The 17,336-nt window shown below is 44.0% G+C and overlaps 1 protein-coding gene across 3 annotated transcripts in view; it reads right to left on the minus strand.

Moving 5' to 3' along the window:
• The window catches only part of dock8 (dedicator of cytokinesis 8), a 430,422-nt gene that overhangs the window by 23,227 nt on the left and 389,859 nt on the right, over positions 1 to 17,336 (minus strand). For all 3 annotated transcript variants that reach the window (XM_085984337.1, XM_085984330.1, XM_085984345.1), the window contains 6 exons: positions 17,184 to 17,318; positions 15,435 to 15,587; positions 7,247 to 7,405; positions 5,209 to 5,309; positions 1,693 to 1,885; positions 1,454 to 1,597 (listed from right to left, as the gene is read on the minus strand). In XM_085984337.1, the coding sequence (XP_085840463.1) occupies positions 1,454 to 1,597; positions 1,693 to 1,885; positions 5,209 to 5,309; positions 7,247 to 7,405; positions 15,435 to 15,587; positions 17,184 to 17,318 (885 nt within the window). The remainder of the gene's footprint in view (positions 1 to 1,453; positions 1,598 to 1,692; positions 1,886 to 5,208; positions 5,310 to 7,246; positions 7,406 to 15,434; positions 15,588 to 17,183; positions 17,319 to 17,336) is intronic.

Consider the following 17,336-nt stretch of genomic DNA (forward strand, 5'->3'; position numbering starts at 1 on the left):
CTAAACCGAATAATTCTTGGAGGCCTGTTTGATTATGATTTAGTTTTCAGACTGAGGTTGACCTTAAGTCACTCAGCTCTTTAACACTCATGGTTTTGTGATCAGCTTCACTAGTAAAAATACAAATCATATATCACAGACCTCTTTTGAGCATTTACACTGACATGTGGCAAAGTAAACTACACAGTATTTTTTTGTTACATAGTAAAGAGCATGCTAATTCTTTTTAGATGCAACAATAATTGCTCTGGACTAATAGCACCCGCCTAATGGCTTTCAGCGTATTTCAAAAGAACTTACTTGTTGATACATTTTCAACTAGTTCATGAAGTTATATTTCTACTTCTGGTATAAACAGAGCATGCAGCTGGGAACAGCAGCATTCCTAGTTTATTCCAGGCACGTACAAGTCTGTCCTAGCTGTCAATTGTGATATATATCTCCCCTATTATATATCCTCCATGCAGACTTCCCTGGTGTGATATTTTGAAATAAAAATAACTGGTTGTTGCTTACGTATCCCAAGTATGTGCAACATCAGCATAACAGTCAAGGGAGATGTTAGAGTCAATTTTAACTCAGAATGGGTTTCAGGTGGGTGGGAGTGTGGTTAGTGCGAAATTTGGTGGCCTAAATTTCAGGCCCAGGATATTTTAACTCTCAGCTGCGGTTTCACTTCCTGCCGGAATGAGCATGAAGAGAGCACTGAGTGGCTGTGGGTAGATGAAGATCAGCAGCCCTAGGCTGCCCTTGGCTTCCAGGTAAGTAGCGGGGAGGAGATTTTAGGAGGTCTTGTCAGAGAAAGAGCAGGGGTGGGGGGAGGGGTGTAGGGGTATGGGAGCCTGGAGGGATACTCCCGTTAAAATGCACATCAATAGAACCCCAATTTGCCTAGATTTAGGAGGGTCCTGTCTGCCTTTGGCAGACCTCACCCACCTACAAAACCTAGAGGTTAAAATCGGAAATTGTTGGGATCTGAGCGGGTAAGTAACCTACTTGTTTCTAACTGCTCACTGGCTCAGTTTCCCCCGGGCAGGTACGGTTAAATCGACCCGTATGTTCCTGTTTTGAATTCAAAGTCATGCAATTTAAAGTTGCTGTTCTTTAAACAGTTGCATTGTTGTAGCATGGTGCTGTAAAAAGTCGGTGCTCTAATGAGTGGTGCTGTAAAGTGCTAAGCATTGATTTATGTCTATCGTTTCTCACTTGGTGAGGTCCTGATCTCTGCTTTGCCAAATGCAAAGTGCCTAAGCTATTCCCCTAGAGGCCATTCTCTTACATCTCCTAATGGCGAGCTGAAGAACGACCCTGGCAGAGGTCTGGAGACACGTTGCCTGTCTATGCTGACAGCAATAAGACACGTTGCCTGTCTATGCTGACAGCAATAATATTTGGGGTAAGAAGACCTAAAAGAGAGGAATAAAAATAAACTACGAAGATAAAGGACACTTACTGTGCTGAAGAGCTCAGCAGCTTGTTCGAGCAAACCCACAAGACCATTTTCACTGAAATATCTTCCACTGCATATCCCATCTTCATCAGGGGACAAAATATCATCTGAAACAGCGGATTCTTCAAGCACATTGGGTGATATATTCTGGAAACCATGACAAAAAAGAAAGGGTTTTAATGACGTTCCTTATGTACAATGATGCCCAATGTGCTAAATGAATGTTTTCCAAACAGACATACCTGGAAGCTAACACTGCCCACAGGAAGGTACTTGTGATCTTCCAACATGCTGAGGTACTCTGCTACCAGTGCCGCAGCGTGAACCAAACACAATGCAGCCTCCGTGTAGCATTGGCGTTTTGTATGTTTTTCAGCCATGTTTTGGAGCCAGGTCAAACGTAGATCGGGTGAAGTCTGATATCCTTTTGCTAGTCTGAATGTTTTTTAAAAAAGGAAATAGTAAAGAATATATAAAAGTAAACAGTAATATTAATATTTACTATTCTTCTCCAATGGCCGAACCAAAATTGGAAAATTTGTCCCTTTGGAGATGGCTGAGAGGAAGCCTCTGCCAAAACTGGTACTTCTATATCATATTAATAGGAAACTATGTGCATTCTTTCAGAGGCAGCTGAAGGTGGCCATCAACAATTACAGAAAATACTGAACATACAGGTTATCAGCCCCCATCTAACTTATCTTTTCTCTTTTTAAATGCTGTTCAATCTCCTGTGTATGTCCGCATTTTCTGTTTTTATATCTGATTTACGCTTTATTTACTTTTACATCAACAATTTCATTTCAGTCATATATCTTCCCAATTAAATATTGGGAAGACCGAAGCCATTGTCTTCGGTCCCCACCATAAACTGCGTTCCCTAGCCACCGATTGTGTCCCTCTCCCTAGCATCTGTCTGAGGCTGAACCACACTGTTCGCAACCTTGGTGTCATATTTGACTCTGAAATAAGCTTCCGGCCACATATCCGCGAAATAACTAAGACCGCCTATTTCCACCTCAGTAACATCGCCTGTCTCCGTCCCTGCCTCAGTTCATCCGCTGCTGAAACTCTCATCAATGCCTTTGTTACCTCTAGACTTGACTATTCCAACACACTCCTGGCTGGCCTCCCACATTCTACCCTACGTAAACTTGAGGTCATCCAAAACTCAGCTGACCATGTCCTAACTCGTACCAAGTCCCGTTCATCCATCATCCCCTGTGCTCGCTGACCTACATTGGCTCCCGGTTAAGCAATTCCTCGATTTTAAAATTCTCATCCTTGTTTTCCAATCTCTCCATGGCCTCGCTCCTCCCTAGCTCTGTAATCTCCTCCAGCACCACAACCCTCCCGAGATATTTGTGCTCCTCTAATTCTGGCCAACCCCGATTTTAATCGCTCAACCATTTGTGGCCGTGCCTTCAGCTGCCTAGGCCCTAAGCTCTGGAATTCCCTCCCTAAACCTCTCCACCTCTCTTTCCTTGTTTTAGATGTTCCTTAAAACCTACCTCTTTGACCAAGCTTTTGGCCACCTGCCCTAATTTCTCCATATGTGGCTCAGTGTTAAATTTTGTTTAATGACACTCCTGTGAAGCGCCTTGGGACGTTTTTGGATTTGTTGAGATCCGAATGTATTTATAAAATAAAAACTCCACTTTGATACCTCTTCATTTCAATGGGAAATGCTTCTTCAACAGTTTTCATGGCTGGTGAAATGAAGAGATCACCAGGATACTGAAGGCTTGTTTGGGAAAATGAACTCAGTGTCTTTACTATCAAAACACTTTTTTATCACAAGGTCACTAATAGCTACCATGGTGGTTTATGGCTTTTCTGTGAAGAATATGGTCCCAGTGAAACCAATGCAGTAACCATTAACAGAAAATCTGCAGCAATAGCTCCACATGGAAAGCCAACGACTGCAATGCTGCCATTAAGAAAGTTATACAGTTGCCCATGATGACCACTTTGCTGTGAAAATCCTTCATGGAAATTCCTGTAGCTGCACAGTAGAAGTAATAAAAAAAGGAGGTTGACGTTTCTTAACCAAAAAAATATTTCTAGAAATGGGCTGGGTCCATTCTGAGACTCAATGATCCAAAAGGTAGGGAATTTCATTGTATCATTAATTGTTTTGTTGTTCACTTTGATGGTGCAATGAGAATTGCTGCTTAAGCAAGCTAATGAAATCCAAATGAATCACTGATGGGCTCAGCCACACAGCTAGCTTGCTGCTCCAGACTGTCCTGTATTTCCAACTCTAACTTCTGAACTATAGAGGGCTGATTTTGCAACTTTGAGGAAATGGAGCTGGGAATGGCTAGCCAGTGCAAAGCTCGACACGAACCTGACTGCCTGCAATTTTCCAGGGTCAACTTATTTGAATAGTCAGCACAGCTTCAGCCTTGTGCTGAGTGGTAGCTTAATGGAGGACTTGGAAAATCTGGCGATCAGCTCAAATTTAAAGGGATAACGCCATTGAAAGGTAAATGACTGTATTTAGGGACAAGTACTGTTTACGCCTTTAAGAAGGCTCAAAATAGATCTTACATATTTGTCAGCCTTTGCCAAGGCTGAAGGGTGAGCGGGGGGGCGGGGAGAGATAATATCAGACATAAATGAAATGAAAGGAAACTCAATGGGGTGGTATGAGATGGAGCCTGTGGAAAGTGACAGTACAGTGTAACACCCAACCTCCTGTTTGATGGCTGGTAAAGTGGATGTGAGGAGGGTTGTCCTGTTTGGCTGCTAGGGCATTCTCCTCACAGGACAGCAGTGCACCCTGCCTGCCAGAAGGAGGCTCAATTTTCTGTACAATACTTACAGGACTGACAATACTTACAGAAGCTGGAACACTTTAAGAAACGTGGCAAGGTAACGCTACCCAAAAGTATCATTTCCCAGGCCTAAGGCCCAAGATTGCCTAGCAACTTGTTCCACATTTACTCTCACCTATGACATGCCCTCATAAAACCTTACAGCTCTTCATTGCATCTCATGCATACCCATACTTCAGCAAGGCACATATTCAAGATGGAACACACAATTGATAGCCTTGCCATACTCACATATTCCGAGGGCTTCACACATCAAATCATTGTAACATAACATAGCTGCAAGATGCATGATTACTTCCTGACACACAGGTTGACCTACAGGTTTGGCACACGTCTGTCACTATGAATGTACTCCTTCAACTTATATTTCAAGACTACTTTTCTCTTTGTGATAGCACAAGTTTCAAGCATTCAGATCCCAATTGAATAAAGACCAATAGATCATAGACCCTTGACTCCCTTGGAACAGAGCACCATGGATGTGTGTCATACAAGAGCATGGAGACATTCGGGAAAGTAAACTATCAGATCGCCCCTAAGCTCAGTAACATCCTGCTCTTATATCTTGCCCCACACAGATCTATACACAACCACAAAAACATCACACATTATCGTGCAATGCAAGCTCTGTTTGAAGATGCATCAGGGAGCCAGCATTCTAAAGTTTATCCCTTTTCTGTCATTGTAAACTTAGTAGAGCAGCCTGCCAGTGGCTTGGAGAGAGGCAGTAACACCCAGTATCCTGGATGCCTCTCATTGAAGTACCAACACCGTTACACACATCCCAGAAGCAGTAGGGATGATAATTGTGGATCAGTTGTTGGCCTTCACTAACATGCCTGAAAAAGGAAGAGTAGCGGTGGTGGGGCACCTGGGAAAGATGACAATGTGATTGTATTTCTGTGTGTATTTACGTACCTGTACATCAGGTCCATGAGCATCTCAGGGTCCTTCTGGAACGCCCTCATTTTTGCTGTGTCAGACAAGATACTGTTGAGGTTACACAGCAGTTCCTCCACCTGGAAAGCAATTAAAAAGACAGGCAGTGCTTTAACTAGAACTGCTAATGTATATCGTCATGCAAAGGGTCATAAAAACAATTTCATGTTATTTACATAGAATTTCTTTGTCACTTTTTATACAATCTCGGAATCTACTGCTTTTAAAAGAATTTTCACACCAATTTTCTCCTCACCTGAAGCCATTGACTTGTTGCTAACATATGATTCCACCGGCATCCCCTAGCACTTTGATTGAATCACCATTGTTTACACATGAATTTTTACAATGAGTGATGGCAGACTATTCAACTCCGAGGGGGCATCACAGCTGAATCCAATTCGGTCCTCACCTGACATCCATACACAGGCACTCCCAGCAAGGCTAATGATCAGCAATGAGAATTCTGATGGTTTTCCCCTCTTCAACTTGGGGCACTGATGTCAATCCCCGGCTGTGAGCAACTCAGCACAGACCAGGAATCGCACTGGGCTACTTCCTGGTCTGTATGGTGCAGGTACTGTATAAATTTGCTGATTATTGGTCAAATATTGATAGGGAATAGCAGGTCTGATTCCCCTTCCCTGCCACCAGTGAAACCATATTGAAGCTCCAACTGTGTATTGTGGCACCATAATAATTTAATGACATTCATTTTATGGGATGTCATTAATATAAATACAATGGGCCCAAAAAACTGCCAATGGGGAGGGCACATCCTGGATGTGCCTGTCTGGGATCTCTGCTGCTGATTCTGTCAAAGTTCATGGGGTCGTGGTTCTCTTAATTAGCATGCAAATAAAGGGGAGTATCTAGGGTGCCTGCTAGCCCCAACATGCTGGAACATTCAGCACATGCGGCCGTGTCTGGAGGAGGGGTGAGATTTGTCCCCAGAAAAGGTAAAGTGGAGCCCCCTTGACCCGCTTTGTAAGGGGGCTATAATGTAAAATAAATTTGCTTCCACTTTGTGGGTCCAGGTCATGATCCAAGGCTGGACTCCATAACATCTTCTGGGTGGCCTGGTACACTTGGTCTAACCATGTGTAACAACACTGATGATACACTGGGGCCTGTGAGGCCGGGTATGCAGGAATTCCCAATGTTGTGAGTCCTTGTCCCCAGTCCTGCCCCCTCCTACACTGCTGGCCTTGTATGCAACAGGCAGAGGCTCCACCCCTTACATTGCTCCAGTGCACTAACTCTGGTAGGAGTGCACCAGAAGGGAGGCAGATTTTCAGCCTGAATATTACTTTGCTATTGATAAGGATATGCTTAATTATTGATTAAAGCTGCTTTTATATTGGGTTAAGTGGGGTGTTAAGCCGGCTGGCTCTTGATATGTGGGTGTAGCACAGCGGGCTGAAATTCCAAAATAAACATGCTGGATTTGTTAAGGTCGTGCGAGACTTACGCATCAGGAGGCAACAACCCTGGAAAGCTACTGAACCCAGTATAAAAGCAGCTGAGAGAGGTTCCATCATCACAGAAATCTCCTGGAGATCATTTTATGTACAAACAGGATTACATCAAACCTCTGATATTGAGCTCTGAAAGGACGAGGGGTAACATTTTTATGGTCCCTTTATACTGTAGGTACTAGTTTGACACCAGTACTTGCTTTACAGCAAGTTATACTGCTGGTTCAGCACCACTCTAAACATGCTGAGCAGAGCTCGGCACCTGTGTACCTTATCTTTATTCCAGCTGAAAGTGTACTTATGTGCACATCGGATGAGGTCAGGATTAGTTTTGATTGTGATGCCCCCCACCAACCCCCATGGTTGGATAATCCATGAATATTCACCATCCAGCCTCACACAAGAAGAATAATAGCCTGTGCAAGATACTGCAGGCCTGCCAGAGCATGTGGAACCGAGCCCCTACATTAATCAAAATATACAAGATCAAATCATTTCAATGTTACAATGGGGTACTACTTAATACAAGGTCAATCTACCTGAATCGGAAACATGGTCGGCTGCATATCTTCATCTTCCTCTGCATAAGCCAGAATAGTTCGCAAAGATCGCCTTAAGTATTCTTCATTAAAATCAGACAATTTACCCACCAGAGATGCTAAAGACATGGTGACCTGCATTTTAACTCTGGCAAAATTCTGAAAGCGTAAAACAACAAATTCAAGTGTTAGCAACACTAGCACACGCTCATTTTTGGCTCTGTAACTCTGGTGATGGACCATGAAAAATATGGAATATATAAGTGGTATAATTCCTGACTCTAGGCAGTTTAGATTACTGATTGTTATGTGTATTGATCTGGTATGGCTTTGGGTTTGATTTTGCGACAGGTAGACTATCCTTTATCCGCACTTCCGAAAATCGAAAACCGAAAACCTCTAAAAACCGAAAGTTTTTTCATGGAGCGTAAGTCATGCGCACGACATGACCCGAGTGGCGCCAAATATGACAGGAGTGGTCCGGGAGCTCTGCCTTTCCCTGTGAGCAGGGCAGAGGGTCACAGAGTTCCCTCCTGGGTAGGAGATTGCAGGCTGAGCCGGGCAGTGTGAAGGAGGTACCGGGAGAGTGAACCCAACAATACAGCGGCCCGTCCGATAGCTGCAGCGGCCCATCCGATAGTCTTTTCTCCACCCCCACCCCCCCACCTGATATGCGGGCCAGCTTAGTGTAGGAGTCAGCCGATATCCGGCTTTCCCACAACTGGCGGCGGCAGTCGAGCCCCAGACCCCCGCTAAGTCAAGGAATTCAGATACGGAGTAGGGGGAGCCGGAAACCTCGATCTAACGGCAGAAATCAGCAGTTTTTTCTTCCCCTAGCATTTTTTTAAACAGTCAGGCTGTGGAAAGAGTCTCTGTAGCTTAGCAACAGCTTCAGAGACGCTGCCAAGGCAGGGCCCGAGTGTTTACAAGCTGTTGCTAAGCAACAGTGTTTGTTGCCAGATACGGAGGTGAAAACCTTCTGAAATCCGAAAAATTCCGAAAACCGAAACACAGCTGGTCCCAAGGTTTTCGGATAAAAGATAGTCTACCTGTATTACATTTATACAGTATGAGATCATGATCAAGTGATAAATGGCTGCAAATGATCTGCATACAGCACCTGTTGCAACGGCTGTCAGTTTGGTACCCAGGAGATGTCATACGTGTGACAACCTCCCTTGTAGTAAGTAAGTAGCACGGAGTCCAGTTCTACAGAGTACTGATTCTACAGTGTACTAAACTCGGGAATTTGGTGAGTTAGGGAATTTTAAGGGTTGATATCTTTCTAAAATTTAGTTACGTTTTGCATTGAACATTTGGCATTTAACTTAACTTTAACCTTAACTTGTAGTTTCTTTCACAGTGGTAAACAAGCTGACTGCTAGTGACAGTTGCACAGTTAATTAGGTGACTGGCTAGATCTGGCTACCTGGTAATTACTGTCAGCAGGGGTGGACTCAGGACTTTGGAATTTCTGCTGGTATAAAAACAAGAGGCTTTTTGCTAATGCACGGAGTACTGCTTCTACAAAGTACTAAACTTGGGAATTTGGTGAGGTGGGGATAAGAGGTGCTGCTTGATACATAAAAAAAATAAACAACTAGGGTTAAATTAGGACTGTGGGCTAAGTTACAGTAAAGACCGAAAGCATATAACTACATTTCATAAATTAAACAAGGTTATTACCTAGATTAAAAACTATTAATAAGCTGCTGAGTATTTCAAAACTTGAAAACCTAATTAGTTAAAGAAAATACAATAGAGATGGCAGGGCAGGTGATGTGTTGCAGCTGCAGCATGTGGGAGCTGGTGGACCCCAGTGTGATCCACAGCAACCACATCTGCAGTAAGTGTCTGCAGCTCGAGGAGCTTCGGCTCAGAGTTGGTGAGCTGGAGTCCAAGCTTCGGTCAGTGCGATACATCAGGGAGGGAGAAAATTACCTGGACACTTTGTTCCAGGAGGCAGTCACAGCCCTTAGGTTAAATACTTCAGATTTGTTCCGTGGTCAGGGACAGGAGGGTGTGACTACGAGTGAGGCAGGTATGGGGATCCACAAGGTAGCATTGGAGGAGCCTCAGCCCTTGCACTTGTCCAACAGGTACAAGGTTCCTGCAGCCTGTGTGGACGAGAGCAGGGACTGCAGGGAGGAGGAGCAAACCGACCGCAGCACTATGGTGCAGGGGGCCATTCAAGTTGGGGGAGTAAAAAGGAATGTAGTAGTGGTAGGGGACAGTATAGTTAGGGGGATAGATACTGTTCTCTGCAGCCGAGAGCGTGAGTCCCGAAGGCTGTGTTGCCTGCCCGGTGCCAGGATTAAGGACATCTCCTCGGGGCTGGAGAGGAACTTGGAGTGGGAGGGGAAGGATCCAGTTGTTGTTGTCCATGTAGGTACCAATGACATAGGTAGGACTTAAAAAGAGGTTCTGCTGAGGGGGTATGAGCAGCTAGGGGCTAAATTAAAAAGCAGAACCACAAAGGTAATAATCTCTGGATTACTACCTGAGCCACAAGAAAATTGGCATAGGATCAATAAGATTAAACAGTTGAATGCGTGGCTCAAGGATTGGTGTGGGAGAAATGGGTTTCGATTAATGGGGCACTGGCACCAGTACCGGGGAAAGAGGGAGCTGCTCCATTGGGATGGGCATCACATGAACCGTGCTGGGCCCAGTGTCTAGGCGAATCAAATAACTAGGGCTGTAGAAAGGGCTTTAAACTAAATAGTGGGGTGGAGGGTATGGGTGAGGGGAAAATTAGAAAGTTAAAGAGAAAGCACAAGGTAATAGTGCAGGGTAGCGATCGGGATAATGATAACTAGAATGTGACAGAGCGTACAAGCATAACAGTGCACCAGCAAATCGGGTCAGAGTAGGGAAAAATGGTAAAAAGACAAAATTAAAGGGTCTTTATCTGAATGCACGCAGCATTCGTAACAAGATAGATGAATTGACGGCATGAATAGAAATAAATGGATATGATCTGACAGCCATTACAGAGACATGGTTGCAAGGTGACCAAGGCTGGGAGATGAATATTCAGGGGTATTTGACATTTTGGAAGGATAGGCAGAAAGGAAAAGGAGGTGGGGTAGTTCTGTTAATAAAGGATGAGATCAGTACAGTAGTGAGAAATGATCTTGGCTAGGACAGAGTATAAATCAAGAAATAATGGGGGCTTGTAAAAAAGGTACTGCAATAATCGTGGACGATTTTAATCTTCATATAGATTGGACAAATCAATTTGACAAAGGTAGCCTTGAGGACGAGTTCATAGAGTGTATTCAGGACAGTTTCTTAGAACAATACGTTGTAGAACCAACCAGGGAACAGGCTATTTTAGATCTGGTAATGTGTAATGAGATAGGATTAATTAATAATCTCATAGTAAAGGATCCTCTAGGAAAGAGTGATCATAACATGATAGAATTTCACATACAGTTTGAGGGTGAGAAACTTGGAATTGAAACTAGTGTCTTAAACTTAAATAAAGGCAATTACGAGGGTATGAAGACAGAGTTGGCTAAAGTGGACTAGGAAAATAGATTAAAAGGTAAGACAGTAGATAAGTAGTGGCAGACATTTAAGGAGATATCTCATAACTCTCAACAAAGATATATTCCAGTGAGAAAGAAAGAGGCTACAAGAAGGATGAACCATTCGTGGTTAACTAAGGAAGTTAAGGATGGTATCAAATTGAAAGAAAAGGCATACAATGTTGTGAAGATTAGTGGTAGGCCAGAAGATTGGGAAATTTTTAGAAACTTGCAAAGGATGATTAAAAAAATAATAAAGAGGGAGAAAATAGATTGAGAGTAAACTAGCAAGGAATATAAAAACAGATAGTAAGAGCTTCTACAAGTATATAAAAAGGAAGAGAGTAGCTAAAGTAAACATTGGTCCCTTAGAGGATGAGACTGGGGAATTAATAATGGGAAACAAGGAAATGGCAGAGACTTTGAACAAATATTTTGTATCTGCCTTCATGGTAGAAGACACTAAAAACATCCCAATAATAGTGGAAAATCCAGGGGCAAAAGGGAGGGAGGAACCTAAAACAATCACTATCACAAGAGAAAAAGTATTAGGCAAACTAATGGGACTAAAGGCTGACAAGTCCCCTGGACCTGATGGCCTGCATCCTAGGATATTAAAAGAAGTGGATGCAGATGTAGGGTTCGAAAATCCACAACCACGTTTTACCAAAAATTGGATTGCCCTATACAGTTTAAAACCAACATTTTCGGCCAAGGCAGAGGTCCCGACAAGCAGGCTGGGATGTGCCTGGGACATCCGAATACAGGGGACTGTGGCTCAGAGGCGAGCCAGAGATGTCAGCCAATCGAAGCAGAGTGCATTCTCAAAGGCCAATCAGGGGACCGAGTCAGACCTGAAGCGAGGAAACCCCCGGCCAATGGGGACCACCCGGTCCGGGTTTGAATATGTGACTCACCCCTAATCGGGCTATGAATACAAGCCATCATCACCTTAATCAACTCGGACTAGGGACAATAGTCTTGGGATCACTACAGTTAAGAGGTGGCCCAAACTAATCAAGTCCCAGGACTGACACAATGGGGCAGCAGACTTGGAGGAGCCGATGTGCACTCAAAACAATACCCCTGTCCTCACACCTACCTGTATAAATATGGAACACAAGAAGGACCAACGCTGAGAGAGAACTATTACCAGAAGAATGAACAGGAGAGCGAGTTAAGACGCTGAGGGAAAAGACGAGCCCGGGAGGGATGAGCTGGGGCGAACTAACATCGAAAGAACTCCAACCGCGCTGAGGAGATGATCCACCATCAGGCCCCAGGCTCAATCAGTATACTGAAGGTTTACCAGACGGCGCAACATCGCCGCAAGAAGCCGTACCGTATACCGACTCCCGTTCCGGGGACCTCGACAAGAAGACATCAACGACCGAGGTGGCTGTGGAAGACGGCATTCACTCCAGTCATTTCGGGAACCTTTTCCATCAAGCACAAACCAACCAACGACAACCGACCGAAAGCGCAATCAACACAACCAAACTTCGAGAAAACCTGACCAGACGCAGCAAGGTCCTCTCCGAGGTTCGGGGTACGGTGAACCCCGAGGCACAGGTCGAATTCCGACGACGACCGCAACAACAACAACCGCACTCAAAATTCCATCTGTCAAGGGAGGAGGCTGTGAGTATAATCCAAAGGCCTGCAACTGTCAGTCTAGTTTAGGTAGGAAAGTGGGTTGGTGGGATTGGACTTGGTAAAGATAAAACTGTGTAAACATTCTTGTTGTGTCCATTCTCTCTCATTTTATTTATAGTTATAAATGTGTGTGTGTGTTTATTACGTTTGTGGTAGAACTTACCATGGCAAATAAAATTGGTTGTCACCTGTTCTTTTTCCAAGGGCTACTTGTCTCCGAGTGTCTATTTAAAGTGCATCGTTCTCCACCCAAATTCTGGAGTTAGAACCAGACAGGGGCATTAGGGCGCTTCGAACCCGCCAAACAAGGGAACAGCAGACTAGGGAAAAGAGAGAGGACTCCAGGAGCACTTGGGCTCAGGAGTACCCCACAGATTAGGTATAAACTGTGCGGGTCGCCACCGTATTTTAGTCCTCCTCCATAAGCTGTTGTTCTCTATCTCCTTAGAGGGTGTTTAGTGACACCTGACCTGCAGGCTAACATAAGCTGCAAGGGTATAAAGGAGACCGAGGCCCAATACATCAACAGGCACTAAAGACCCCTGCAATTGGGCAGAGCAGAGCCCCATCCCCCTACACAGAGATAGTGGATGCATTGGTTGTAATCTTCCAAAATTCCATAGATTCTGGAAAGGTCCCAGTGGATTGGAAAACCGCAAATGTAACGCCCCTATTCAAGAAAGGAGGGAGACAGAAAGCAGGAAACTTTGAGGATGTAATGAGCAGGGTGGATAAAGGGGAACCAGTAGCTGTAGTGTATTTGGATTTCCAAAAGGCATTCAATAAGGTGCTACATAAAAGGTTACTGCACAAGATAAGAGCTCATGGTGTTGGGGTAATATATTAGCATGGATAGAGGATTGGCTAACTAACAGAAAACAGAGAGTCGGGATAAATGAGTCATTTTCAGGTTGGCAAACTATAACTAGTGGAGTGCCATAGGGATCAGTGCTGGGGCCTCAACTATTTACAATCTATATTAATGACTTGGATGAAGGGACTGAGTGTACTGTCGCCAAATTTGCTGACGATACAAAGATAGGTGGGAATGCAAGTTGTGAGGAGTACACAAAGCGTCTGTAAAGGGATAGAGATAGGTTAAGTGAGTGGGCAAAAATTTGGCAGATGGAGTATAATGTGGGAAAATGTGAGGTTATCCACTTTGGTAGGAAGAATAGAAAAGCAAATTATTATTTAAATGGAGAGAGACTACAGAATGCTGCGGTACAGAGGGATCTGGGTGTCCTCGTACATGAAACACAAAAAGTTAACATACAGGTACAGCAAGTAATTAGAAAGGCAAATGGAACGTTGGCCTTTATTGCAAGGGGGATGGAGTATAAAAGTAGGGAAGTCTTGCTACAACTGTACAGGGCGTTGGTGAGACCACACCTGGAGTACTGCGTACAGTTTTGGTCTCCTTATTTAAGGAGGGATATACTTGCATTGGAGGCAGTTCAGAGAAGGTTCACGAGGTTGATTCCTGGAATGAAAGGGTTGTCTTATGAGGAAAGGTTGAGCAGGTTGGGCCTATACTCATTAGAGTTTAGAAGAACAAGAGGTGATCTTATTGAAACATATAAGATTCATAGGGGACTTGACAGGATAGATGCTGAGAGGGTGTTTTCCCTCATGGGGGAATCTAGAACTGGGGAGCATAGTTTCAGAATAAGGGGTCGCCCATTTAAAACGGAGATGAGGAGGAATTTCTTCTCTCAGAGGGTCGTGAATCTTTGGAATTCTCTACCCCAGAGAGCTGTGGAGGCTGAGCCATTGAATATATTCAAGGCTGAGATAAACAGATATTTGAACTACAGGGGAGTCAAGGGTTATGGGGAACAGGCAGAAAAGCAGAGTTGAGGCCAAGATTACATCAGCCATGATCTCATTGAATGGCAGAGCAGGCTCAAGGGGCTGAATGGCCTACTTCTGCTCCTAGTTCTTATATTCTTATTGTGAAGTTAAATGCTGAAGACAGTTCTCCTGTAACATGCCCAGGAAGATTGTCTTGTATCAGTAAATACACGTCCTGGAGTAAGGATGAGTGTGCACATAATAAATTGCTTAGGATGGGAATTCCTTTCAGGATTCCAATGATGGCAGTAAATCACTTTGAGGGAATAATAAATTACAATACGTGTCTTTCTTCTGTACAGCAAATGTCAATTAGATTGATTAGTGCTCATAAACAACTAGATATTGGAGTAGTGTACAGGAAACTCTTTTTTTATCCGGGACCGATGTGCTGCCGGTTGATCAAAAAGCCCGGATTACAGAGAGGTATGCTTACTAAGGTACGAGAGCCCCATACAGGGCCACAGATCCAGGAACCCTGGTTGCACGACCACTAATATGAAGTAAAACTTACCTGAACCTACTCCTGAATTTTGCCGGCTAAGAGAGATTTCCGGTTATTTAGGTGCCGGTAAAAAGAGAGTTTCCTGTATTTTGTATAAAAGCAATGGTTTCTCTTTAAAATGGATTATATTCGAATGCTTGTATGGTTTGGATTCAAGGAGACGATTCTACGATCGTGTTACAATACTAAATTCAGATTCCTTATTCTGGTGGTAGAATTACAGATCCAAGATGTTTTCCTCCCCAGTCTGTGTCCAAAGGAAACATTGCTGCTTTGCTGATAGATGCAAATCAGGGCCACCTGCACCACAATTTACAGCTATTGTGTCAGTGGGAGGTGTGTGAGGAAGAAAAAATGATCCATAATTTTGCATTTACTTGCTGCCAACAGCCTTCCATTGCTGCCATCACTGTAAGATAAAAGTGGTGGTGCCACTGCCTCGAGGGCTCATTTTGCCTGTCAACTCCAAAGGCAATACGAATGGTTATCCCCTGATGGCGTTGGCCACCATTATTTGTTTGTGGTGCTGCCTACACAGAATAACAATTTGGTTTTCTAAGCCTGGATGTGACTTGCTGTTACTTATGGCCAACTCTACAGTAAATATTGCAGTTTCTGGATAAAAATAAAGAAGCCTTACGCTGATTGTGCTAAAGCTGTGCCTCATGATGAGGTAGAGTGTGGCACAGGCTTGGGTACGGTTGCTGTCAATACTGCTGCTGCAGTGGTGTAAGACTCTCTGACACATGTCAGAACACTGCTCTGCCTCCTCCTCAAACAGCAGGTCTGCAAACTAGTGAAACAAGAAAACAACAATAAGGAAGTGTCAGAATTGTATCTTATATAACCAAGGAAAGAATATTTAATGCCAATCAACAACAAGAACTTGAATTTATATCCTGCCTCGATTGTAAAAAAAAAAAATGTCCCAGGGCGCTTCGCAGATAGCTGTATGTTGAATCAAATGAACTAGACCTAAACTATCCAATCAGTGTGTTTCATCATAGTGCAGTGCAGTCTGATTCTCTCTTTTCAACATATGGACTGTCATTCAGGTGTTTAACCACTCTTATTATTCAAAAAATGCATGATGGGACTGATTACACAGTTCATGATGCCCGAAGTGCTTCTGCACGTCAGATGCAGTTGTTTAGGAATATCAGCTGCTGAAGTCTGGGGCCTACTCCGTGTCCGACATGCACAGTGTCCCATAGTGTGCATCTTAATTATATACAGTGCTCTGTTTAATCACAGTGACTCATTTTATTTAAATTAGGGCAAAACCCCTCAACATGATGAATGCCTGACCAGCACTCTAGTGAACAGTGCTTCAGGGGAGACCAGGTAGAAAATATAAGGCCTGTATTCTTGGGTATTGCTCTCCTCCGTATGTTGCAGAATCTCCTGCATCATGGTCTCCAATGTCCAACAGCGAATTAGAACTTTTTCAGAGGCAGATTTTCAAAACAAAATGTCACCTCTTTAAGGGCAGTCAGCAGCTCTTTAACAGTTACTGGTGCCTGATGACCTACGTTTGTGATCTTGGTACTCTCCCAGTGTGTCATGTGGTGTGCACTGGGTGACTCATTTAAATATTTAAATTAGCTGGCCTTGCTAGGAACCGTGCACGTGCACCCACCACCCAATGCACAACCTGTTTATGTAAATTGCAACAAAATGAATTATTAGGTCATTTAAGCACGAGATCATCACAATCAAAGTGATACATGGTTCCATCCTCTTCCCAAATAGCCCCAGGGTCAAGGCCCCAGTTTCTCTTCCACTCACGTGCAACATAGAATAAAGGCCCAAAGATCTGCAGGCAATTATGCCAGGATTGCGCTCGCTGGTGCACCCCACCCAGGGACCCCAGTCACCCCTTCGGCCCCCTCTAAGGAAGTCGATCCTAATTCTTTTTTAAAATTACCTTAAATGCAACCTTCCCCTCCCCCCACCACCCACTATGGGTGTTCTGGAGGTCGGTACGCCTCCCCTCACTTGCCGTGACATCCTTCTGTCTTACGCCATTTCCCTTATGGGCCAGGGAAATGAGAACTCCCAGCGCTTCCACTTCTGACACACCATCCAACCTCGTGGCCTCTGAGTAATATTACCAATTCTTGCTGAATTAAGCCAGTTTTGTGCTGTCACCCGTGCCCAATGGGAACTTGTTTGGAACTGCCCAAACTTATTTCAGAGAAACCTTCAACTTTTCCGACTTGGTTGAATTTGAACCCAGAAACCAGAGATGAAAAAGCAGTGTGCCAACCCACTGAAACATAGTCACCCAATTTTTTAATTATTCCAAACGATTTTAATATCTAGCTCCTATTCTATACGCCGTCCTTAAAGTAGACACACATTTTTGAAACAAAGATTTTGGTTTTACCTTGGCCATGAGGGCTCTCAGTGTGCTGAAGCAATGTATCAGGTAGTAGGAGCTCTGATTACAGCCCAGGCTGTGAAGAAGAACCTTGAGAATACTTCCTAAGACACTGTCCTTATAATCGGACGCTGACATTGCCTACAAAGAGGGAAGAAG

Source organism: Somniosus microcephalus, chromosome 1, assembly GCF_052327205.1.
Source record: "Somniosus microcephalus isolate GS21.2 chromosome 1, FLI_Smic_1.0, whole genome shotgun sequence".
Lineage (NCBI taxonomy): Eukaryota > Metazoa > Chordata > Chondrichthyes > Squaliformes > Somniosidae > Somniosus > Somniosus microcephalus.